General features: G+C 49.7%; 2 protein-coding genes across 7 annotated transcripts in view; one reads left to right on the forward strand and one right to left on the reverse strand.

Annotated features, from left to right (window-relative positions):
- ATRN (attractin) overlaps nt 1-10169 on the forward strand; it is a 121968-nt gene extending 111799 nt beyond the window's left edge. The window contains exons 28-29 of one of the 3 annotated variants that reach the window (XM_064475845.1): nt 2604-2722; nt 5754-10169. In XM_064475845.1, coding sequence (XP_064331915.1) covers nt 2604-2722; nt 5754-6087 — 453 coding nt within the window. In that variant the 3' untranslated portion in view covers nt 6088-10169. The remainder of the gene's footprint in view (nt 1-2603; nt 2723-5753) is intronic. The other 2 variants (XM_010988268.3, XM_064475844.1) reach the window with 2 other exon arrangements.
- GFRA4 (GDNF family receptor alpha 4) lies at nt 7233-22725 on the reverse strand. 4 transcript variants are annotated; one of them, XM_064475846.1, is made up of 5 exons: nt 20236-22725; nt 20001-20110; nt 19772-19906; nt 18921-19012; nt 18227-18752 (listed from the first exon to the last, which is right to left on the reverse strand). In XM_064475846.1, the coding sequence occupies exons 1-5, from the start codon at nt 20898-20900 to the stop codon at nt 18672-18674; spliced, it is 1083 nt and encodes a 360-aa protein (XP_064331916.1). In that variant the 5' UTR covers nt 20901-22725; the 3' UTR covers nt 18227-18671. The 4 variants fall into 4 exon arrangements, 2 of the variants coding, with proteins under 2 accessions (XP_064331916.1, XP_064331917.1); XM_064475847.1 differs by having other exon boundaries at nt 19772-19939; nt 20005-20192; nt 20227-22725; XR_010376660.1 differs by lacking the exons at nt 18227-18752; nt 18921-19012; nt 19772-19906; nt 20001-20110; nt 20236-22725 and adding exons at nt 7233-8718; nt 10655-10758; nt 11625-12001; nt 12366-15752.
- Nucleotides 22726-23643: the final 918 nt, after the last annotated feature.

Below are 23643 nucleotides of genomic sequence, written 5' to 3' on the forward strand. Positions count from 1 at the left end.
ATTGAATGAATAAGTAAAATGTTGTATATACATATGGTGGAATATTACTCAGCCTTAAAAAGGAAAGAAATTCTAACACATGCTACAGAGATGAATCTTGAAGACATTATGCTAAGTGAAATAAGCCAGTCACAAAAAGACAAATATATATAATTTCACTTATATGAGGTACCTTGAGTAGTCAGATTCATAGAGACAGAAAATAGAATGGTAGTTGCCAGGGTCTGAGGAGGAGGAATTGGGTATAGCATTTCTGTTTTACAAGATGAAGGAGTTCTAGAGATGGGTGGTGGTGATGGTCACACAATAGTGTAAACATGCTTAACACCATTGAACTGAACATCTAAAAATGGTTAAGATGGCAAATTTTATGTTATGTGTAAATTACCACATTAAAAAATAACTGGGGAAAAAGAGAAGATCACCTACAAAGGAATGACAGAGTGACAGCTGACTTCTCATTAACTTCTCAGAAGCCACAGGAGAGAAGAAAAATATCTTCAGAGTATTGAAAGAGAAGAACTGCCAACCTAGACTAGCGTGCCCAGTAACTACCTTCCAAGAACAAGGATAAAATTTAAGATATCTCCAGATTAGGGGAAAAACTGAGCATTTGCCACCAACACACCTATACAAAAGAAACATCTAAAGAATGTGCTAGGAAGGAGGAAAATTATCCCTAGGAGGATGGAATAAGAAGGCATAACATGTACATAAATCTAAACAAACATTGTCCTGATAAAATAGGAATAATTTGTGGGTTTAGGAAGAACAGACCAGCCTGAAGTACTGACGACACCCTGTGTCATCTGTCAGCAGCACATGGCGCAGTTGGCTGCTCCTTAAAACACTTCCTTGACTCTCAGGACACCACACTCACCTTCTGGCTGTTCTCGCTCCGTATTCTTTGTTCAACCCTCTTCATCTGCCCAGCATCTCTTAACAGTCATGCGCATCACAGGATCAGTCTTTGCACCTCCTCTCACATCTTTTACATCCACGCCTTTGGTGACTGTCTCAGTCTCTTCAGGCTGTTGCTAACAAAATGCCAGAGACCGGGTGCCTTATAAACAATAGAAAGTTATTTCTTACAGGTTTGGAGGCTGGGAAGTCCAAGATCAGGGTACTGGCAGATTAGGTGTCTGGTGAGGGCTTATTTCTGGTTCATAAATGGTGGCTTCTAGCTCTGGTCTTAAGTGGTGGTGGGGTCGGGGAGCTCTCAGGGTCTCTTGTCTAAGGGCACTAATCCCATTCATGAGGGCTCTGCCCTCATGACACAATCATTTCCCAAAGGCCCCACCTCCAAACACTATCACATTGGGTGTTAAAATGTAACATATGAATTTTGGAATTACACAAATATTCAGACCATAGCAATGATCTTATCCATCGTGGATTTAAACACCGTGAGCTCTCCACTCAGACCTCTTCCATGAGTGGCCAACTCATGTATCAAATTGCTCGCTCAGCGTTGCCACTTGGATGTCATTATAAGCATCTCAGAATTAACATGTCCACACTGAGCTCTAGATGCTCTTCCCCACACCTGCTCCTCTGGTGTAACTCCCTCAGCTCAGTGCATTTCACCTTCATCACCCTAGTCACCCAGGCCAAAGTCATCCTTGGCTTGTCCTTGCTCTCATCCTCATTGGACAGCCAGTCCATTAGCAAATCTTTATGGCTTTATCTTCAAAAATATTTCCTGACCACAGTGCACCACATCCACCACGGTTACCTGTCACCTTAATCTAGGCCACTGGCATCTCCCAGCTGGACTCTTGCAGTGGCCTTGTAACCGGTTACCCCACGGCTGCCATTTCACTCATCTAGTCTTTCCCCATGCCATAGCCAGGGTGGTTCTGGAAATGATTTTTTTCAACAGATTTGAGGAAATTGATGACATGTTTGGGGATATGGTAGGCAGAATTCTAAAGATGGCCCCCAAGATTCCTGAATCATGATTATTCAGTCAAACACTACTCTGGGTTCTGCTGTGAAGAAATTTTGCAGAAGTAATGAAAGTCTGAGGGTAGGTGACCTTAAGATGTAAGGAGAGCTTTCTCCGGCTGGTGGCGGAAGAGGAAGCATGAGAAGGACTTGATGCCCCGACGCTGGTTTGAAGCTGGAGGGGGCGTGTGGGGAAGAGTGGGAATGGCCTCTAAGAGAAGAGTGGTGCCTGGCTGACCACTAGCAAGAAAATGGAGACCTCATACCTGTAGCTGCAAGGAGCTGGATTCTGCTAACAACCTGAATGTGTTTTGAAGCAGATTCCTCCCCAGTGCTCCTGATGAGAGCAGAGCTCAGCTGATAACTTGACTTCCATCTCCTGGAGATAAAAGCTAGCCCCTTGAGACCTTTGCTGAGAATTTTTCCAGAACTGATGGAAGGCATGAACAGGGCCTGCATGCCTAAGCTGAGAGCCCTACAGAACTCTCACCTGGCCTTCTGATCTACAAAACTGCAGCAATAAATAGGTGCTGTTTTAAGCACCTAAGTTGGAATTTGTTTCACAGCAATAGAAACTAACACAGGGGCATTTAAAATCACATCTGAAGGCTATGAAGGTGTTTTGCTTTAGGTAATTCTTTGTTTTCTTCCACCAGACTGTTCCCAAGCCCATCGCCCTGGAGCCGTGTTTTGGCAACAAAGCCGCTGTCCTCTCTGTGTTTGTGAGGCTCCCTCGAGGCCTCGGTGGAATTCCTCCTCCTGGGCAGTCAGGTGAGTAGATGAGGGTCGGTGACAAATACAGTTATGTTTCAGATGTGTGAAGGCTCCTTTCGTAGAGAAGTAGGGTATAAAAGCGACATTGAATTCAGGCGTACCTCGGAGATGTCGCAGGTTCAGTTCCAGAACACTGCGACAAAGCGAATACCTCAGTAGAGCGAGTCACGTGAGTTTTTTGGTTTCCTGGTGCATAAAAGTTACGTTCACACTATACTGTAGTCTGTTAAGTGTGCAATAGCATTATGTCTAAAGAAAACAATATTCATTCTTAATTTTAAAATGCTTTATTGGGGAGAGGGTATAGCTCAGTGGTAGAGTGGGTGCTTAGCATGCACAAGGTCCTGGGTTCAATCCTTAGTACCTCCATTAAAAAAAAAAGGAAAAAGATAAAAATACTTTATTTCTTTAAAATATGCTATCATCTGACAATGCAGATTTGCCATAAACTTTCAATTTGTAAAGAAAAACAAAACAAAACAAAAACTAAAGGCACAGTGTCTGTGAAGCACAGTAAGTGTGGTGTGCCTGTGGTGCTGCCTCGTGTCATCGCGAGGATTCTGTCAGGTGGTCCCATGGTCGCTTGTATGCCCTGACCCGTCTTTCCTGAGGTCACCATTCCTTCCTGGGAAAAGTCTAGAGCTCCCTTCGCTGCGCCAGCCTCCTTAGCCTCCCAGTGGCATTGACACTTCCGACCACACCTGCCTTTGCCGCCAGTGTTTCCAGCCCCCTCTGGCTGTGCTGCTTCTGGCCTCTTTCCTTGCTCTGCCCTGAAATGCGGGCTTTCTCCCTCTTCGCTCCGTCTGCGCTTCCTCAGTCATCTCACCTCCTCTCCTGGTTTCCTGCTAGCTCCTCCAAGTTAGCGGTTCTCCAGTTGGTATTTCTAGCACTGCTGCATTTCTTCTGCTTTTCCGCCCTATTTTTAGCATAAGGCACAAACAACAATTATAACAACCTAAAGGAAGGTTTTGAAAATTTACTCACAATTCTAGCATCCACCACCCACCAATTCTCACAGTTCTGTTTCCTTTCTAGCCCTTGCTAGTAATTTAGTTGCAATGATTGTATAGCTTTAATTAAAAATTAAAGTTAAAAATTCTTTTTTCATGTAACAATCATACACATTTTTACAGCTTGCTCTGTAATATTTTACCAAAGTCTTTTACACTATTCCATCAAATACATGAATCGTAATTTAGATAAACATTCTTTTACCGTTGAATGTGAAGAGGGAATGGAATGATTTTGGAAGTGTGTTGATTAATCATGGAGTACTTTGGAGAGATGCCTCAGACAGTGCGAATGTTTTAGACAACTTTCAGTTGAGATGGTTCTGTGAGTCAGGGTTGCCTTAGCCAAAGAAAGCCTTGTGACTATGAGTAAAGTCAGAGTCTTTGCTCAGGCCCTGAATTCCCCAGCCCCTCAGATCCAGAAGGGCCTTCAGCTCAGCTTTCAGGAATCTGAGTCTGTGTGTTCTCACAGGGAGGCCATCAGGCATGGCCAGGCCAGGATTTATTGTCATTCACAGGGGAGTGGCTTGATTTGCTTTCATCTAGCAAAGTCGTGTGAGATGAGCCACTAACTCAGCCTTGCCTGTTTTGAGGGCAGGATGACCCATTGACCAGATGCTCTGGAACAGTGTCTCCTGCCAGCGCCCGGCTCAGCAGACATTGGCCAGGACTCCCTGAGGGCAGAGGTGGCTGGGGTGGGGAGGTGACAGGCTTGCGACACTGTGGCCTTTCCTGCTGCAAACCCTGCCTGATGTGGCCCTCCTCCCTGGACTCCTGATGAAGACCTGTTCACTGCTTGAGACCCGCCCCAGGGGCTGGGCCACCCCTTCCCCATCCCCCATTTTATTTATTTACTTTTATTGAAGTGTAGTTGATTTACAATATTGTGTTAGTCTCAGGTATACGACAGTGAGTCAACATTTTTATAGATTGTACTCCGTTTATAGTTACTACAAGGTAACAGCTTCTCTTCTTTCTGGTGTGTACACCTTAAGGTTCCTCCTACTAAACCTCGGGCCCTTTTCTCCTTCGGTGTGGGTTCATTATTCCCCCAGATGACCCTCTACCTGCTGTCTTTGCTACAACTGTTGTCACTGCTATGGACTCCCCATTTCGGCCAGGCACTAAACCTGGCACTTAAAAGCTACCTCCCTACCCCCACCCAGTCGTATAGACTCAGGGAGGTGGAGTAAGAAGCTCCCGTAACACGGCTCCTGAGAGCCTCAGCAGGGCTCTGAGCCTGTCTGGACTTCCTCATGCAGAGGAATCCAGCTCCCCCAGGACTGCCTTCCCTAATGAGCATCAGGTTAATCGATTCCCAATACGACAGGGAGAACGGAGCCACCAGTCCCTAAAGCAGAGGTGGTAGTGGAGGGTGGGGTGATGAGCCAGGTACCGTTCTGTGACCTGTCATCAGTTCATTCATTGACCCATCACACAAGCCCTGTGCTGGTCTCCATTTTACAAATGAGGAAACTGAGGCACAGGGAGGTTAAAGAACCTCACTTATTCCAAAGCCTGGACCCAGAGTCTGTCCTAACCCCTATTGTGATATAAATATAAAAATAACTAGTGCCGGCTGGGTGATGTGGAATGCATCTGAATTTCATCGTAAAGAGTGCTGCTTTTTCTTGGCACCTATTTGGAGTCAGGCAGGAGAAAATGAGTGCTTAGAGCATGTCTGCTATTTTTTTTTAAATGCTCCCACCACCAGGCACTTTGCTTGGTTGATCTGCTGAAAAGCAAGATACTGGGGGGGGGGGGGGTGCGGGGGTTATATACTTGTACAAATAAATGCTGAAAGAATATATGCAAACTAATGAAAGCAGTTACTCTGATGGAGGGGGAAATATGGAGGGAGACAAATTGAAAGTAAGACCTTTCCCATCTGTGTATTTATTGATTGATTGATTGATTGATTGATTGTACCGTGGGAATGTAAAAAGAAAAAAATTTTTAATTATTTTTTAAATAAAAGCAAGCTGCTCCTTAACATGCTTTCCCTCTGTGGGTTCTCTCAAGGTCTCGCAGTGGCCAGCGCCCTGGTGGACATTTCTCAGCAGATGCCAATAGTATACAAAGAGAAGTCAGGAGCGGTGAGAAACCGGAAGCAGCAGCCCCCTGCGCAGCCTGGGACCTGCATTTGATGCTGGGGCCAGGACTCTCCGTGGGCGTGAGCAAGGTGTGGCGCGCCAGAGCCTTCTGCAGGGAGGGAGCAGGCAGGGAGACGTTGTGTGGGGCAGAAGACTGGAAACCCTCGAAACATCCACCTCATCTGCATGTTCACAAGCTTTCTTTGACGGTTTCTCCCATCTGTGCTCCAGCATCTAACCTTTTACTTTTGCATAGGAAATAACTGGTTTAGTTACAGGTCCGGGGGGGATCCTGTGTTTGCTGGAGGAGGCCGGTGCAGAGCCAGTGAGAGAGCTGGGAATGACACTCAGGTCCACTTGTGGAAAACTGGTCTTGGGACTGTCTCAACTGCGCAAAAAACAAAAGATGTAGTGTTTACAAGTAGACACTTGTCATCAGTCATTCTTGAACCTGGTCTTTTAAAAACTACTCAGATGAATTAACTTGTTTTCATCTGAAGCCTGCTATCTTTGTTAAAAGATGTGCTATTTATTCTTGCACGATTTAGGCAAATCTCTCTCTTCCAGGGAGTAGCTTTTTTCTAGTTGAGAATTAATAACGGTCCATTTCTTCTGAATCATAAGGTAGAAGGGGGTATTTTAAATGTCAGGGTCAGCAGTGTTACTTGGAACGTAAACTGATATAATGGGTAGTTTCCTGTAGCAACTTGATTAGTTTAGTCGTAATCCATTTGAGGTTCTCTCTTTTTCTCTCCCTCCCCTGCCCCCACCTTCACACACACACACTAAGTGCCTAGACTTTAAATAGATCTAGCAATTGGAAAGTTAGTAAGCATAAGTTTTTACATAATTGCATTCCAACATTCTTATAAAACTTAAATAGCTATCATTGGCAATCTGCTCTTTTTCTAACATCTAATTTGCAGCCAGGAAAGAATTTTCTCACCCCAAGGAACATTTAATATAGCAGCAGGGATTGAGAGGAAAGCAGAGATGACCTAACTATGAAAGCTCCTGTTTTTATTGTTGTCAAAAAGGACACTACAGAAGGCACATTCCCTGCGTGTCTCCCAGCCCCGGGTCACTCCAGGCCCGATGTTTGCTTCAGTCCTTCTGGCCACTCCTGCCAGGGCACCGCAGCAGAAGGGACTCGCTCATGTACTGTGTCTCCCTTGAGCAGAAAAGAACGTGACAGCACTTGGGACCCCTGGATCAAAGAGCGACTCTTTGTGCCCGTGGCCTGCTCTGAGCTGGTGGTTCGTTCTCAGGCTGCAGGTGGAGCTGCACACCAGGAGGGAAGCGGTCTCGGTTGTTGGGCAGAGCCTGCCCAAAGCCTGGAGAAGGACCTGGAGCTGTTAGCCCTCTTTCCCCCCGTTGGGGCTTAGGCCTCCCAGGCAGTGGCTGTGGGGAGGACAGTGAACGCTGATAAGGATGAAAAGCACATGGGGAAAATGGACAAAGAAGGAAAACTATGCCAAATGGAAAGTGACCAAATGTACGTGGGGTAGGGCTGTCCCTGCTGTTCTCCAGGGCACTGCCTGAACATCGTGTTGTCCCCGTCCATGGTGCTCTGTACTCTGGCTTTATGCAGCAGCCTCCCAAGATCTCTCTTCTGCTTCAAGACCCAGGGTTCTCTGGCATCACCCTGGTGGGATGGACCTTTAGACAGCAATGCTCAAGTTTGTGAATTCAGAGAAATTAACACTGAAAAGAGCAAAAACTATGGCATTTCACCTTTATATGCAGTGCCTAGAGAGGGAGTATTATCTCTTGCCCATCACTACCCCCACTCCCATGAAGAATTGCCTGGAAAGATGTTTTCAAGGATGTCGAACCATAAAACACTGTCTGATGCACAAAACACCTCGACTTTGAGCCTCGCCTCTCAAAATGCTGCTTTTTTACATCACTGTTAAAGAGCAGACGGTTCTAGAAAAGACCCCTCCTCTTACGAGGTCCCCACATCCCTCCCCCAGATCACAAGATCGCAGCACCCACAGAGAGCCTGCCATAGACTGGCCTTTCACCCCTGTAATTACCACGAGGCCACTGGCAAGCACCCTCCGCCAGGGGAAGTCCTTGTTTGTTCAAAGAACCGGTGTTTCCTTGACAAAGAAGCCTCTTCCCCGTGGTAGTCCCATGCCTTGAAATAACATGCAGTGTGTCCCACAGCCACCTGGTTACTTTTTTTTTTTTTTTCTAAAAGATAATGTTTATTTTTTAAAAGAAAGGAAGGAGCAAGTGAAGTTTAATTCTGCTCCAGCAGGGGAGAAACAGCTGACTCCACCTGCTTCTCCTTTGCAGCCAGTAGCTAACAGTTTCCTCCAGGCTCAGGCCAGAAGAAGGGAAGAGCAAGAGAAAGAGACACCCAGCTTAGAGCCAGTTACCAAGAGGAAGTCATCTGGAGCTCCAGAGAAACGCCTGCGTGTCACCGGAGAGCCTGTATATAAATTCAAATAGTCATGAAAACATTGATATTGCACTTGTACATAACTATACAGTAGTGTCCGAATGTTCAGACATTCGGGGTGTACATAAAACAGAAAAATATCTTAATGTATTTTTATTAAACGTAACGGTGTCTGAGTTTCACCTACCATATTTTTGTGCCATATACTGGAAATCCAGGTTCAGAGACGTCCTCCCGTTAGGCCCTGATATGGTGATAACAAAGCTGAGAAAGGCATCCCCATTGTGGCCATGTGTTCAAATGCATCCGGGACCAATTGGAGAACTCTGAGAGCAGGAATCACATCGGTGCACACGTGAAAAGGCGGGCAGTTGCTGGCATTGGCTCCGCAAGTGCGCCATGAGTCTCCCTGTCGGCCTCTTGGTGCTGCGGGTGGCCAGGGATGGCCGGTCTCATCCTGAGTCTTTAGGTTCAAGGACTATACCTGTAGATACCAGATTTTCCATAAAAGGGTTTTCCAGGCTGCATTTTGTTGTGGTTTTGTCTAAATTTTTAATGACCATTTCCCAGGACCATAGTTTATTTACTATACTGAAAACTGGGGGAGGGAGTGGGTGGCTACTTTGTCAGTAAATAGCTCCTGTTTCCCCATGGGGAACCACACCCTTGCCTCCTGCACCTCCCACCCCCTCCCCACACAGTCTGGGGACAAATCTGTGCTTCCCTGTGAGGGTCATCTCTTAAAGTGGAAGGAGGTGTGGAGAGAAGGCAGCCCATACTCCCCTGAGCTAGCCCAGAGGAAAAACAGCCCTGGACAGGAGACTGTCAGCAGAAAGAAAATACTGGAATATCTGTGGGTGAGGCCTGAGGTGCAAGACTGGGGATGCACTGGGAAATCTGGGGCAAATGGAAAGACCAGAACACTGTCTATAAAAAACAAAAGACGTTTTACCTTACAGTGCAAATCTTGCTCCTTCAATTTAATGGAGTGTATTTGAGGAGGGGGTGGAAGTGATTCACTTCCTTAGGTGGTGGTGTCGTGGTTTTTTCATGAACACCTTTGATCCTTCCGTTTCATTCATTCATCCATTCATTCACCAGATATTCACTAAGCACTACTGACAACCTAAGCTAACGTTAAGGCAATGACTGAGATGGAGAAGAAGCTCTTCAAAATTACCACAAAACCCAGCTCCTCAAACCTGTCATCTCAGGAGACCTTTCTTTGTGGTGGTTTCTGTGAGAACTGGCCACCTGAGGACAGACCCAGGAAGGCAGAGGGTCCGGCCTCAGGCCATGCACCGGCTTTCAGTCTGAAATGTTTACCCAGTTTACCAAATGGCTCAAACCATAAAAATCACCATGATTGTTCGTAGACAGCCAAGCCCACCGAGAGACATATCCCCTAAGGTGTCTAAATTAATGAGCACCCTTGCCTGCAGGGAGACGACTGGAGAGGAAAACCGGCGCCTTCTCTTTTAAAGGCAATAATGGAACCGACTTTCAGTAACTGAATTTGTGCACAAAACATTCTAAACACTAGTGAAGCCTGTTTTGTTGAACTAATTCTGGCTCTGGAAATGTTTTTGTTTTATAGTTATTTACAGTTTTGTTTTGTTTGGGAGTTTTTTGGTTTGGACTCAAGCTTAGTTTGTTAATATGTATAATTTAGCATCTATTGTACTCATGTAAATATGGAGTAAGTATTGTAAACTATTTCATTGCTGGGGATTGTGGGTGTTATACATACATTTAGGACTGCGATTTTTTGGTATTTTTTTGTATTGTAAAATAACAGCTAATTTAAGCAGGAACAAGAGAATTAAGGGAGGTCTGTGCATTTTAAACACAATGTGAAGAACTTGTATATAAACAAAAGTAAATACTATAATACAAATTTCCTTCTGAAATAAAAGTAGATCTGGTAAAAATGCGGTTTTTGTTCTGAGTGATTTTTGTTTTTCACTTATTTTTAGTTTGGTCATGAGAACCTTAAGAAAAGGGGGAAAAATGTTTTAAAAAGTTTACCAGTTTTCAGACTGCCTCAGAGGAAGTGATTGGCAGTCCGTGAATGAGGTGCAAGCCCGCAGGGTGGGCGCCTCAGCCCCTCTGGTGGGAGCTGAGCGCTGGGCCGTGGGGGGAGCCCTGCGCAGCTTGTGAGCAGACTTCCCGGCGTCCCCACACGGCCCATGTGCCCTTGACACACCGGTGTTGGGGAAGGAGACTGGCATACAGAGCAGCTCTGCCGGGCACTGTCGCCCCGATGCCCACGTTGACACCTTGCCAGCCACCCCTGATCATTCAGCTTCTCGTGTCTCATGTCTCTGGCTAAACCTCAGGTCTGCTGACAGGTTTAGTCCTCCATGGCGACAGCCTCCTCCTTGGTCTTGAATTTCTGATGACGTCCTATGTCCACTCACCGAGCCTTGTCTGCGTGTCTGCCCCACTTTACACGGCCCCTGCAGGACCTCAGAACAGGGTCAGAACAGTGCATTTCAGCGCCCTGGTGCAGAATGCAAAAGGCCTAGAGGACGAGATCAGGGTAATGTGAGCTGAGAAAGTCCCGAGGAAGCACGAGGAAGGGCTGCACTTCATACAGGGGAGGGTGGGCGAGGTAGCAGGCCAGGACCAGGAGCCTGGAGGAGGCCTGCCCACCGGAGCTGGGCCTGGGTGGGAAACAGCTGGACTGGAGGTGGCAGCCAGGTTGGGGAGGATCTTGAAAGTGTTCTGAGAGGGCTGTGGGAGCCACCAGGTATTTCTAACAGGCTAGAAACCTGTAGTTTAGCAATACTGTGGCAGTTTGCATTGGACACACAGGTCAGTGGCATCTCCCAGCCCCCTTGCAGTTAAGTTGGGGCCACAAACTGGGCTTTAGCCAAAGAAGTGTTGGAAGAAGTGATGTATACAAGTTCCAAACTTGGCCCCTATGCCATGCTCCCATACGGGACTCCCTGGAGTTCACATGTTAAAGACGTTCGAGGGAATGAAGGTCCCTAAGTCCCCAGTCAGAGACAAGCCACCTGCTCAGCATGTGCTGTGTGTTGCCTTTTGCACCACTGAAAAGCAAAATTTTGCTCTACTGTCCCACTGAGACTTGGAGTTTTATTACAACAGGTAATAAAACTTTCTTACTCTTAAAAATAAACTGGCGCCTTGAAGTGCAAGGCAACTGTGACCAAAACCTAAGTCGCATGGCACTGAGGTAGTCCGTGGTCAGATGGCGGGCAACGAGAAAACTAGTGCAGCAGGCGGAACAGCTGGGGGACCCTGCCAGGCAGCAGCAAAACATCTGGTAAAGCTATTAAGTCTGACAGCTTGTTAAAGCAACCTATTTGTCTACTGAGTTTTTAGTCCAAGGGGAAGACGGTAGGGAAAAACAGAACATGGTACCTGCTGATTGTTATTGGCTGCTTTTGGCAAGGCATCAAAAGATGGAGCTGAGTTCCAGAATTAGCCAGGTAACAAGAAGTGAAAGGTGTGGAGGGTCCTGAAATCCAGGGTCATGTGGTGTTAGAAGAGCCAACTAGTCTTGCTTCTAGTCTCCAAACAGTAAGAGGAGCTCATAAGCAAAGAAGGCCCAGTGAGACTTAGTGACAGCCCCATGGTGAGAATCAGAGGGTGTGGTCTTCCTGCTTGAGCCTCTTAACCTCAAGGCCATCATCTTGAGGGAGAGGCATGTGGCTAAGTTAGGGAAAAAATAAAGTCAACCTGAGATCTGTGTCCAGAAAAGAACCAGGACCCTCTGCTGTCACTGACCCTCGACCTGCCTGGTAAATAAAAGAGAAAAAATAAGTGTAAGTTTTCAAGAGAATGATGTTGCCAAAGAAACCTTTAGCCTAACCTTTAAAAAAACGAGAACAATTCACCATCCAACCAACCCTGTGAAGACTGAGAAAGCCATAATTAGAACCTCCCAGTCAGGAGATGGTTGCAAAAGCTGTCTGAGGAGGGCTCACAACCCAGTGCCCCCTCGGATGTGGCCCAGAGAGCAGATGTGGGTCCGGTCAGGAGCTGCCCCCACCCCAAGGCAGGGCCCAGCAAGATTCCAAAGTGGCTGTAGGCCAGTAATGGCTGTGTGTCTGCCACCCTCTTCCTTCCTGGATAGGCAGGTTAGGAGGGTGTCCTGCCCACCTTGCCCCTGTCTGATGGCCAGGCGCTGCATAGGGACCAGGGACTTCACAGAGACCAAGACAGACAAAAATCCCCGTTCACATGGAGTCTACTACCATCTAGTGGGGGAGACATAATCAAGACAATGCCAGGTGATGAGTCCTGTGAAGAAAGGTAAAAATCAGCTTGGGGTAGAAAGTGCTGGGGTTGTCGGGGAGGTTGCTGGAGAAAAATGGGAAGGACAGCATTGGGAGGAGCTGGGGCCAGCCAGATCCCGCAGGGCAACGGTTCTCAACTGGCACAGGACTGCCCCCTAGGGGACACCGTGGGAAGAGGTGGGGCAATTTGATAACTGCATTCAAAGGGTGGCAATGCTGTGATTTAGTGACTGGGCCTGAACGTGGCCATCCTGTGACATGCAGGACTATCCTGCCCAGCAAGGAATTGACCCATGTCCCACTCAATTTTCAAATATCTTGCTGTATATTTGTATAGATGAAAAAAATCTGTTTCTAATTATTTTAGTGTAGAACCCAACCCTGTTGTAAACACAAAATTTTCTGGAAATGCAATTATTTTACTGTGTAAATAAAAGGAATAGTGGACTTTGCTCTTTTCAAAACTGTACCAAGAGCCGGTCATCATTTTGGAAAATTCTGTCACCAATCACAACGTCATTTCTGGCATCTGAGTCCTCAACCCCACACACTTGTGTGGGTTGCGTCTGTAAAGACAGACACACGCCCTGAGGCCCTGTTACTAGCTGTGTGACCTGCCTGGCAAGAATTCTCCTCCATCCTGTGTCCAGAACACAAGGAAGGCACTAGACCAGATGACCCCGATGATTGTATGAAGTGTGTTGCATGGAGTGCTGGGGCTCGGCCCTGGCCCCGTCTGCATACCCTGGGGGCCCTTCCTCATTTGCTTAAATCCCAGTCCCTTTGCGACTCAGGTTCTAAAGTTTTGCGTGTATTTTATTTTCTTGTGTGTGTATTCATCTTAATTTTCCCTTGGGTCTTCTGCCTTGGACTGGAGGCTCCTTCGGGTGTGGAGTGATGTGTCCCTGGCACAACGGTTTCCCAAAACATCCTTCACCCAGGCCTTCCCGGGCCGTGTCTCTGCCTCCTTTCACGTGCGTGCCTGGCTCACTGGCAAGTTGCTATCCAGCTGGGGACCCCTCCTGGCTCTCTGGAAATTTCACCCACCCGTGTCCACATTTCCTGTAAAGATAAGCCAGTTCTGTGAGTTTGGCCCCACCTGACTCTGTTGGGGAGGGTGGGGGAAGCAGGCAGGCAGCGGGCAGCTGTCAACCTTGCACCTGAGACAACAGGCTCCAAGCTAGAGCGGATGTTCATGAGCCGTGAAGTTTCCACCCATAAATCCAGAAATGCTTCCAGCACCTGCTGTTCTGCCTGCCCCCACCCCCCGCCACCTGCCAGCTAGAGGCTCAGTGCTGACATCAGCCAACAGAGACCCAGTCACAGGGATGAGGCCAGGGCCAGGGCCGCAGTTTCCTATGGTGCAGGTGAGAGTGACAGCAAGCTGATTACCCGGCAGGACCCCCTCCTGGTCGTGGGGGCCAAGCTGGACTCAGCTTTGAGGTATCTGGCAAGACTTAACACCACGTTATAAGCCACATTATATTGAAGTGACAGAAAACAAACACTCCATTTAGTTTTCTGGGGCTGCTGTAACAAACTACCCAACCATGGTGGCTTTAAGTGATGGAAATTTACTCTCACAGTTCTGGGGGCCAAATGTCCAAAGTCGTGGTGCTGGCAGGACTGCACTCTCTCCAGAGTAGACACTCTAGGGCAGAATCTGTTCCTGGCCTCTTCTAGCTTTGGGTGGCTGCGGGCATCCCTTGGCTTGGGGCTGCATCTCTCCTGTCTGCCTGTGTCTTCCCGGCCCCTCTCTTCTGTGTGTCTGTGTTTAATCTCCCTCTGCCTCTCTCTTATGAGGATATGTGTGACCGCATTTATGGCCCACTGATAATCCAGGATAAGCATCTCTTAGGATCTTTAACTTAATCACATCTTTCCCATATAAGGTGATAGTCACTCTTTTGCCTACATATAAGCTAAACTTCACAGATTCCCAGGAATTAGGATGTGGGCATATCTTTGGGGCCACTAGTCAGCCCATTACAGCAACAAAACCCCAGGAAAGTCAACTGTCCCTCTGCATGCCACAGTGCCTTATCCCCCTTCTTGGCTGGGCCATGCCCCTGACAGCCTCAAGCCTCCCACAGGAAATGTTCAGTCTAGGAAAAAACAGAGAGCCAGGCTCACTCGGGGACCCCATGACCTTTCCCTTCTCCCCTGCACCCAATAAGGACGCCTCTTTGCTGTTGCCCATTGTCTGATGTTAAAGAGGTTCCACTTGATTAAACCCTGTGCCTGCTCTGGAGAGAAGGACTGAAGGATGAAGGCCAGCTACCATGGAACAGTTATGCTATTTTCAGCCAAGTTCTGCTCACTTTTCTCTTCCCAATCTTTGGAAAAGTGTATGCCTATTTTTCACTCAAATTATCTGAATAAAAGATGGGAGTAGTTGAGTTCAACACTCTCACAAAAGGCAAATCACTTAGCAGATGTTTAATTCTGAATTTGGGCCACCACACAAGAAAGCTACAGACCACTATCCCTTATGACATTGATGGTCAACAGGGCAAGGCGATGCTTTCACTTGCCACCCCACTCCCCACCCACACCCCTCTCTCCAGTCCTCTTGCAGGTGTGCATCCCCACACAGGTGCAGGTGGCTGAGAACATTCCTTCTTCTTTGTGAAGTGGGAACAGGCTAGACTCTGAGCCTCACTCTACCCAATACCCCTCCTTTTTTCTAGTGGAAACCTGTCCTTCCCATTCCATGTGATCTTGGTAGGCTCATGTCACTCTCCAAGTCACAAATGCTGGGAAAGAAGAGTGCCTTTCTCTGCTGAGAGTGCTACAAGGAGAGCGTGTAGATCCGGGGCTGCTGCTAGCATCCTCACCTACCCTGTGGTAAGAGCCTGTCTGGCCTCAGAGGGGAGCACAGACCAGCAGGGGCAACATTTTTTTGAACCCCTGGAGACAGCTGTGCCTGAAGCCCAGACTGCTCAGTTGTATGCCCAAGCCAGTTTGATTTGTGTTTGGTTCCAACCAGGAGAGTACTTATTCCTTTGATAACTATGTGAGTTTAAAAAGCTAAGGCTCTAGGCCTCTCTTGCTCCCTCATCTCCGGAGACAGCCCACACTGTCTTTGGAGTGTGTACCTACTTTTACTTTAAACTGAGTGCCCAACCCCCACACCTCATGGTCATTGTCTTGCCTTAAACTCTATGTAGTATGTATCTCTCTAAATAAATCTACCTTTACTCAAAAGAAAAAAAAGCTAAAGCTCTAAACTGTTCTTAGAAACAATGATCAGTACATACACTTAAACTAAAAAAAAGGTGCAGTATATTGTATATATGTATTTACATGCAATATATTGTATATGTGCAGTCAAATTGTAACCATTCTACCTAACAAAACTGCAAAATGAAAAAAAAAAACCAACCAAACAAACAAAAAGACTAAATTGTGAGGGAACAGAAAATCTGAATAGACATATAACTAGTAAGGAGATTGAATCAGTCATCAAATATCTCCCAACAAAGAAAAGCGCTTGGTTTGGTGGCTTCACTGGTAAGTTCCACCAAACATTTAAAGAACTAGTATCAGTCCTTCTCAAACTTTTAAAAAAAAACTGAAGAGGAGGGAACACTTCCTAACTCATTCCATGAGGCCAGCATTACTCTGACACCAAAGCCAAAGGCACTTCAAGAAGACTACAGACCACTATCCCTTATGACATTGATGTAAATATTCTCAACAAAACTTGAGCAAACAGAATTCAGTCATATAGTAAAAGGATTATACACTTTGACCAAGTGGGATTTATTCCTGGAATGCAAGGACGAAGGTTCAGCTTATGAAAACCCATCAGTGTAACACCCCACATCAACAGAATGGGGGGGAACCGTCTCACTTGACCCAGAAAACGCATTTGACAAAATTCAACACCCTCTCATGATAAAAACACTCAACATACTAGGAATAGAAGGAAACCACCTGAGCATAATAAAAGCTGCATATTAAATCCCACAACATCATACTCAATGGTGAAAGACTAATAGTTTTTCCTCTAATACCAGGAATAGTGGGCAAGGATGCCCAGTTTTACTACTTTAATTCAACATAGTACTAGAAGATCTAGACAGACCAATTAGGCAATAAAAAGAAATAAAAGGTGTCCAACCAGGAGAGGACCGGCTGAAGCTGGGAGGCTGGTTGACAGCTGCCGCATGCGCTGTCTGCAGGCTTGGTGTGAGCTGCTAACTACCCAGTCTCAGAGTCGGTGGCTCTTTCTCTGGTCAGGCCAGCCCCAGGCGTGGTCCGTACCCTGTGTCTTAGGTCAGAGCCCAAGACAGGAACTCTCAGGCCATGATTTATTGGAGGGAGTGCCCTCAGGGGAGCCTCGAAGTGAGCGAGGCAGGAGTGGGCAGGGGAAGGAGCTAAACTGGATGTGGTCTCAGCTGGGATCTATTCTCAGCCTGGTCCCACAGCTAGCTCTGAAGCATGAACGGCACACAGAACTGTCCCCTCGAAGCACACAGGCCTGGTCTGAACTGCCTCTGAACTCCTGCCTGTCAGTCACTGGCCGCTGTCCCCCTCAGAGAGCAGAGTGCAACCTCACAGGCCTTTCTTCTGGAGAAGAGGGCAGCTGTGAGCTGTGTTATCAGCCAACAGCCCCAGCAGCCTGGCGATGGGCTGCACTGGCCCAGAGAGATCTGAGCTAGGCACCGCAGCCTCCACTTCAACCTGTCTTGTGGGCCCTGCCAAATCTCAACCCGGTTTGAGAAGGAGCAGCCCGGAGACACAGTAACCCTTCACTCATCAGGAGCCTCCAATCTTTGGAGGAAGAAGGCTTAGTACCTGGCCCCCATCATTCTGCTCTCTCCTCCCAAAACTCCTCCACAGAACTGCAATTTAACACAATGCCCTTGGCATTTGCTGCATCCTCAATGGCCACACACATGGAGTGTTTATAAAAACCTTTATGATAAATTTCCTTCAGCTCCAGGAAAGAATTTGACTCCCCACGTGGACAGAAACAGGTAGATTAGGTGGAAATTAAAAAACAAAACCACCATCGCCCCTTCTTTCAAGTGTCTGTCAGGGCCAGGCTCTGTGTGTAAGGAGATGGGGCTCCCCCAGGTGAGTGTAGCAGGTGACACTAACACTCCCAGCACCCATAGGTGGGAGTGTGTCAAGCAGAGCCGATGTCCGGCTGCAAACAGACACCTGAAGAGAAACTGGCTTAAAACAAATTGGAGTTATCATTTTTCTCACATAATACAGTCCAGAGGAAGGCAGACTGCGGACAGTGCAGCAGCTCCACAATGTCATGTGCTTCTGCTTTCAAGATGGTACCCATGATCCCTGGCAATGCCACCAAGTTCTGGGCAGGAAGCGGGGCAGTTTGAGGCCAGAGGCTGAAGGGCCCAGTCAGCAAGTCTTTTCCTTTTATAAAAAACTCCGTTAGAAGCCTTATCTGTGAGTTTCACTCATTGGCCAGAACTGTGTCACATGACCACCCCTTGCCGCAAGGGCAGCTGGGAAATGTAGTTTCTCTGTCTGATTACTATCAGAGAATGAAAGAATAAACAAAAGCAACCAAAATCTCCACCACTAGGACCTGACAGTTGATTCAGTTCAGCACCCATAGGTGAGGAAGCCTGGAGAGCTTCTGAGGCCAACCAAGGTCACACAGGCCAGCTGAGGCACACCCTATGGCTGACACTGGTCTCCAGGCTCCCAAGACACAGATCACATGAAAGCAACGCCGGTCTCAGTGCACATGGGTTTATTGAGTTATGGGAATCATTCTAGTGCTAGGTTAAACCATGGGGAAGATGGCCATATGGCCAGTGCAATGTACGGAACTGGATTCTCACTACAGGCGGTGCCCAGCAAGCGGCATATCATGGACCAGAAGCACGATGCCAACATTAGTTATGGGGTGCAGATGGCTATTCTGATGGGTGGTGTCTAACTGGGAGGGTGCCATGAAAGGCTAGAGTATTAGAGGGAGTTTCGCCTACAAGTACTCCTGGGAGCATGACCTGCTTGGGAGGCTGATAAAATTGTCCAGACCTGCAAAAGGCAGTGAGGTAAGAGCACTGGGGCCAGCTTGGGAGGTAAGCCAGTCCCTTTTCAATGGGGCAGGATGCTACAGATGAGACCAGTTATCCTAGGCAGAGTAGGACACTTGGCTGTTGTCCAAGGTCTGCTGTCCTAATCAGAGCAGGGGCTGGAGAGCCAGAACAGGGAGCATGGAGAGAAGGGAGCTCCACCCCAGAGGCCCATCTGCGGAGGACACCTTGGTGGGTGAGAGCAGAGTGAGGACTTAAAGCTGAAATCTGACTCTGCTCTCTGCCACCCCCACCATACCAGGCCATTCATGCCTCCATCTAGGCCCACTTGGCATGGAAGGGTGGCAGGAGGCAGTGCAGGGGTTGCCAGCTCACCATCCCCTCCCTGCACCTACCTGCAGGACACTGTGCTCAGGGTCCCGGTGTGGGTCCAGCTGGTCTTGTAGGATTGGCAGCCAGCCGCCATCAAAGGTCTGTATGGCACTATCTATGGAGGGGAGGGGTGTAGGGTGGGCTTGGCTGAGAAACCCTAGCACAGGGTCCAGCACCGCAAGGACAAACTGAGACTCTTGGCATCCCGCGTGGGCCCTTGCTAGGCAGGAATGGGAGGGACATCTGCAAGGACTGCCTTTTGGGATGGAAGGTGCTGGGGAATAACAAAATAAGGACAACTGTGTTAAGAGTGCCTTACAAACTGTCGTCTTCCACTCTCACAGGGAAGGGTGACAATTACCATCCTCGTTTTACAGGTGGACAAAAAAAAAAGGCTTAGAGGAGTTAACAAATTCTCAACAAGTGGCAGAGTCAGGCTTCTAACTCAGACCCACTAACTCCCAGACTGGGCAGCGAACTACCCAGTTATTCAGCCCCAAATGGCAAGATCATGAATGGAAGGCGTTGGCTGTGCCTCAGGGATGGAATAGCCTCAGAGATGGCGAAAGCAGGAATCTCATCTTCGTTCCATGTCCTTGGAAACTTGTTTCACTGCCCCTACTTCCTACTAGCAAGGGCACCAGCCTAGGCAACCCTGGGATTCTACCTGGGTCTGTGACCTGGTCTCCGGAGACAGTTGGGCACAGATTCCCCAAGGGGCAGGACGACAGCAGAGGAGGAAGTGGGCCTGCGTGGCTGCCGCAAAGAGCCTCAGTTTCCTCACCTCTAAAATGGGCTCCCACCAGCCCAGCAGCTTGGGACCAGGCGGTAAGCGCCGACTGCACTCCTGCGCGGCCCCACCCGGGCCCCTCACCCAAGCAGCGGTTCCTTGTAAAGAGCCCCCGGAAGGCTTCGCACTCCTCACGCCGGTTTCCGCTGGCTCCGCAGTCGCACCAGGGCGCTACCCGCGCGCTCGCGTTGTCCAAGTAGTTGGGGGTGACAGCGGTGCCTGCAGGGACCCAAAAGGCAGGGTACTCGGCCCCTTCACGCAGAGGCATCCCCAGGAGAGGCCTCGCCCAAGCAGGGATCCCGGCGGCGCGTACCTACGAGGCCCGCGTAGGCGCGCAGGCAGCTGGGGGCCTGGTCCCGCAGGCAGCCGTCCGGGGCGCTGGGGGCGGGCGCGCAGGAGGCCTGGAAGGCCAGGAGGCGGGGCCTGCGCCACGCAGCGGGAGGCCGGTGAGTGGGCGGGCGGCCGCAGCCCCGCCCACCCCGCCCTCGCCCCCGCCCCCGCCCCTCTCTTTCCTCCATCACCTGTCTCTCCTCCATCACTTTCCGCACCTGCAGACCTGGCTGTGCTCGCAGGCGTCTAGCGGCACGAGGCAGGAGGGGGGCGCCAGGCCGGGCCCAGAGAAGGCGCAGGCGGGCACGAAGGTCTGGCGCCGGCGCTCGGCGCACGCGGGGCCGCCGCACGGGCAGAAGAGCAGCGCGTGGGTGAGCGCGGGAGGCCCGCGGGCGAAGAAGCGGCGCAGCGCGCGGCGGCAGCGGGCGCGAGGGCAGCCCCCGGGTGCAGCCCGACGCAGGCACTGCGCCACGTACTCGGTGCGCAGCCGATGGCACCGCGCGTTCGCCGTGCACGCCTCGGCCGCGTCCACGCATCGGTTCTGCGCAGCCGAGCTCGACGACCCTGGGAGAGCGGTGGGAGGCTGCAGTTGTCGCGCCCTGTACGCACACTTCATCCCAGTCTTGTGGTCACGCCTTCCGAAAATGCTGGGCTCTCCAAACCCGAGGGGGCAGAATGTGACCCGAAGGCATAAATGACTGGTACTGACTTTCCGTCGCAGAGATGGGCTGCGGCGGGCCCTGGGGATTCCTGCAGCACGTCTAGGGTGGATGGGGCGCAGCATGGCTGGGCCTGGCCTCCCCCAGAAACTGAGGTCCATCCTCCCCAAGCACCACCCCTCACCCATCCAATGAGGGATCCATGGGGTTCCTCTCACTCTCATAGGCCCCACCAGACAGGGAAAAAAAGCAAGGCTTCTAGAGACTTGGCTAATGGAGGCTTATCAGAAATGGCACTGAGGACATGGCCCCTCTTCTTCCTTTTTGACATGCTGGGACCCCTGACCTTCCTTTCTTTCCCCTTCTCCCCCTCCCCCTTGGAGAGCCTTTAAGTGATCTACAGGTTTCTGGTTCTCCCTCCTTGACCATCTCTTGTGCCTCCTCCTGCCCTCTGCCTCTAGCGTCTTCCCCTTTCATTCTCTTCTCTGATGCTCCCTCCTCCAGAATCTAACACATGCTGCCCCATCTGGACTCTAGCTTTCACCTCTAGCCCCACCACTCTCCACCATCCGGGTGCAAGAGGGATTCCCAGTAACGGCTCTGGACACTGGAGCCATTTAGAGCTGGCTGCCGGGGTGTGGATTTGAGAGAAGCCCCTGATGGCAGGCCACAGGACCTGAAGGTCCATGATAGGTGGCACTCCACAGGGGGCACAAAGTGCCTGGCACAACCTAGTCACACACCAGGGGTCGGTTGGGCAATGGGTAAGCTTTGTCCAGAAGTGCCATGGGCCACATCTAAATCCACCCAAGCCAGGGTCTTTGGAGGTCGGAACTCAGCAGCCCCTTCCTAGGACCTAGGTTACCAAAATCAGGCTACCCCTGCCTCCAGGAGCATCTCGCTCAGCTGAGAAGCCTTCTGGCACCAAACTCTAAGGGAAGTTTCCCAGCCTGGGTGTGTGGAGGAGGGTGTTTCCTGCCTCAGAGCTGGAAGCAGGGCCCCTCTCTGGCACTGAGCACCTCTTTCTGGGGGCCACAGAGGAAAGTGGAATAGACATTGAGGGTGGGCAGTGGGTATGTGAGTGGAGGGGATAGACAGGAGAGCTGGGGCCCTTCCTTTCTCCTCGCCCCCTCTGCCCTCTCCTTCCCTCCCCTCCCGCACTCACAGAGCAGCAGGCAAACTTTGCCCTTCTCTCCCAGCCAGGCCCTCACATCCCTAGGCCTCAGCCACACCCAACAGCAACAAGTGTCCCTTAAGGTCTTGGTCCTGCTTCTGTTCCTTTGCTTACCTGTTTCCCTCCATGAGGAGCATGCTTACCTCTTCTCCACACTCAAAACAGCACATCTCAGCTCTAAGAAAGATCTCCTCTGCCTTAAACTTTGTTAGATTCCATTCTGCCCGCCCCACACCACCTGGTAAGGTGACCTCTCCCACCATGATGCCCCAGGTGGGGAAGGGGTAGTCCAAGGGGCTTCTGATGGGTAGTCCAAGATACATTGCATGGAGATGCTGGAGATGCAGGGCAGGGCATTCCTGTGAAGCTGCAAGACTGAAAGTGGAGGTCTGGGGCGGGGGAAGGTGAAAGAGGTGGGAGAGGAGGCAGTGGGGAAAAGAAAGTTCCTGGAGCGAGGGTACCAATGTGAGACTTGGGAGGCCATGGCTCCGCGGGGCTCAGAGGCTGGAGGCCAGGTGCCGTGTGTCCACCTAAAACACAAGTGGCTCGCCAGTGCCCCTTCCTGCATTTCGGCTTTTCCTGGAATCGATGTCTTGCCCTCCCACCTTGTCCTTGAGGATCGAGGAGGATCCGGGTCAGAGAGCCAGGGTTCACAGGTACAGGGGAGGAGGCAGCCACTCACCCAGAACCAGCAGCAGCAGCACGGGTGCCAAGCAGACAGCCATGCAACAAACACAGGAGAGAACGACCGGAGGCTGAACCACAGTCAGGTGTCTCCTTCCCAGCGCCCCTGAGCCGCAGCGAGATGGAAACCCGGTGTCTGCGCTGCTGTGCCTGCTCTCCTGGCAGGAGGAGCCTTTGCTTGAGAATGACTCCCCGCCCCCGTGAGTCCCCGCCCAGGCTGCGCCTTCAGGTAGATGCTGAAGCCACTGAGCCCAGTGCCTGAACGTGCCTAGGTGGACCCCATCACTCTCCAACACCCGCACAACACCCAAGGAGACCTCGTCTCTCCCATGTTAAACTATCACCTTTATGAAACAACATTGTTCTTTTCCTTCTTTTGTGATTTTATGTAAACTTTTTTTAGCTAATTTTAGACTGCAGAAAAGTTGCAAAAATACTACTGTTTCCTTTATACCCTTCACCCACTTTCCCCTAAATCAGCATCTTACCCGACCGACCATGGTACAGTTATTAAAACTAGGAAATTAACATTGGTATAAGACAACTAAGCTACAGACCATTTTGAATTTCCCTGCTCTTCCACTGATGTCCTCATCCTGTTCCAAGATCTCATCCAAGATCCCACACTGCAGCTAGTGGTCATGTCACCTTAGTTTCTTCCAATCTGTGGTAGTTCCTCAGTCTTTCCTTAATAAACCTGGTGCTTCCCTATGTGTCCCTGTGTGGTGGGCGTGCCCCTTTCTCTAGAGGGAGCTGTGAGCGATAGAAGAGAACTTTCTTCGATGGCATTAACCTCTCTTTGCCATCGCTCTGTTGTCTCTGTAAGTCAGAATCCCACAGAAGACATAGGCAGGGGCTTTAGCAAACCATCTCATTCAGTGCCTTGAGCTGGCAGAGCGAGAGCATGCCTGAGCCTCACCAGAGCCTCGGCACTGCTGCTCCTCTGCTGCCAGTGGGTAATTACAAAGATCCCCCAACTCTTCACACCCTCTGCAATATGATTTTGCTGTTCCTCCCTTCCAGAGATGGAGTTTATCTCCCAACCCCTGGAAACTGAGCTGGCCTGGTGACTTGCTTGGACCAATAGAATGTTATGGAAGCAAAATGTG

This window comes from Camelus dromedarius, chromosome 18, assembly GCF_036321535.1.
Source record: "Camelus dromedarius isolate mCamDro1 chromosome 18, mCamDro1.pat, whole genome shotgun sequence".
NCBI lineage: Eukaryota > Metazoa > Chordata > Mammalia > Artiodactyla > Camelidae > Camelus > Camelus dromedarius.